This window comes from Pan paniscus, chromosome 3, assembly GCF_029289425.2.
Source record: "Pan paniscus chromosome 3, NHGRI_mPanPan1-v2.0_pri, whole genome shotgun sequence".
Lineage (NCBI taxonomy): Eukaryota > Metazoa > Chordata > Mammalia > Primates > Hominidae > Pan > Pan paniscus.
Window position 1 is genome coordinate 77,009,095 of NC_073252.2, and position 1,805 is coordinate 77,010,899.

The 1,805-nt window shown below is 42.5% G+C and overlaps 1 protein-coding gene across 1 annotated transcript; it reads right to left on the reverse strand.

Moving 5' to 3' along the window:
* Positions 1-747: 747 nt before the first annotated feature.
* Positions 748-1,225, reverse strand: LOC100980458 (small ribosomal subunit protein uS8). The gene has a single exon (XM_003806457.5). The coding sequence runs from the start codon at positions 1,192-1,194 to the stop codon at positions 802-804; it is 393 nt and encodes a 130-aa protein (XP_003806505.4). The 5' UTR covers positions 1,195-1,225; the 3' UTR covers positions 748-801.
* Between the last annotated feature and the right edge of the window lie 580 nt (positions 1,226-1,805).

The window sequence follows — 1,805 nt, forward strand, 5'->3', positions numbered from 1 at the left end:
CACGAGAACTACTTGAATCTGGGAAGCGGAGGTGCAGTGAGCCAAGATCATGCCACTGCACTGCAGCCTGTGTGACAGAGCGACTTTGTCGTAAAAAAAAAAAAAAAAAAATTCCTAGCAAGTATTTATTACAGCAGTCAGTGACAAAAGCCAGCTCTAAAATCCTATCTACAGAATAATCCTAGCCAGGCAAAACAAATTCATCAAAAACTAATAGAAAATACTGAAATATAGGCCAGGTGTAATGGCTCATGGCTGTAATCCCAGCACTTCGGGAGGCCGAGGTAGGCTGATCACTTGAGGCCCAGAACTCGAGACCAGCCTGGGCAACATGGCAAAACCCTGTCTCTACTAAAATATAAAAATTAGCCGGGTGTGGCGACACACACCTGTAATCCCAGTTACTCAGGCGGCTGAGACAGGACAATCACTTGAACCCGGGAGGTGGAGGTTGCAGTGAGCCAAGATCGCGCCACTGCACGCCAGCCTGAGCAATAGAGTGAGACTCTGTCTCCAAAAAAGAAAAAAAAAAAAAAAAACTGAAATACAACTAAAATATTTAGTGTCAAATACCTGGTTTTGGCAGACAGCAGGGGTGACTGTTTCTTAGGCATACTGGTTTCATAAGAACTTTTTCCCTTGGCTGTATTAGTCACTTCAGGGAATCGCATTCACAGATAAACGAAGCAACTGCACGCTGCCGCAGAAGCTCTGGCTACACTGCTGTAAAGGCTCAAAACGACCAAGTGGAAGCACCAGAGTCCATGAGGCATTTTATTTGTAAATATATGTATTACATCCCTAGAAAAAGAATCCCAGGATTTTCCCTCCTGTGTGTTTTCGTCTTGCTTCTTCATGGTCCATGATGCCAGCTGAGGTTGTCAGTACAATGAAACCAAACTGGCGGGATGGAAGCAGATTATTCTGCCATTTTTCCAGGTCTTTGAGTTGCACGTCAAATCTGGGGCTGATCACCCCACACTTGTTTAGCCTGCCTGTGAGGTTCACAACAATTTTCCCAGCTCTGTGGTCATCAATGATTTCAAATTCGCCAATGTAACCATGCTTCATCATCACAGTGAGAAACCGGACGATGACTTTGGAGCACGGCCTAATAAGCACCTGGCACTTGCCTCTCTTTTCGGCATTGTTGATACTCTTGAGAGCATCTACCAGGACATTCATGCGCACCATTGTGGCGGTGCGGAAAGATGGCGGAAAGAGTAGAGTGATTTATAACCCTTTGGGTATATACCTAGTAATGGGATTGCTGGGTCAAATGGTATTTCTGGTTCTATATCCTTGAGGAATCACCACACTGTCTTCCACAATGAATGAACTAATATACACTCCCACCAACAATGTAAAAGTCTTCCTATTTCTCTGCATCCTCACCAGCATCTGTTGTTTCCAGACTTCTTAATGATTGCCATTGTAACTGACATGAGATGGTATCTCATTGTGGTTTTGATTTGCATTTCTCTAATGACAACTGATAATGACAAGCTTTTTTTAATGTGTTTGTTGGCCACATAAATGTCTTCTTTTGAGAAGTGTCTGTTCATATCCTTTGCCCACTTTTTGATGCGGTTGTTTCTTTCTTGTAAATTTGTTTAAGTTCTTTGTAGATTCTGGATATTAGCCCTTTGTCAGATGGGTAGATTGTACAAATTTTCTCCCATTCTGTACATTGCCTGTTCACTCTGATGATAGTTACTTTTGCTGTGCAGAAGCTCTTTAGTTTAATTAGATCCCATTTGTCAATTTTGGCTTTTGTTGCAATTGCTTTTGGTGTTTTAGTCATG

Bases quoted from the DNA above. Each gene is read 5' to 3' on its own strand.
- LOC100980458 (XM_003806457.5), bottom strand. From the start codon at position 1,194: ATGGTGCGCATGAATGTCCTGGTAGATGCTCTCAAGAGTATCAACAAT.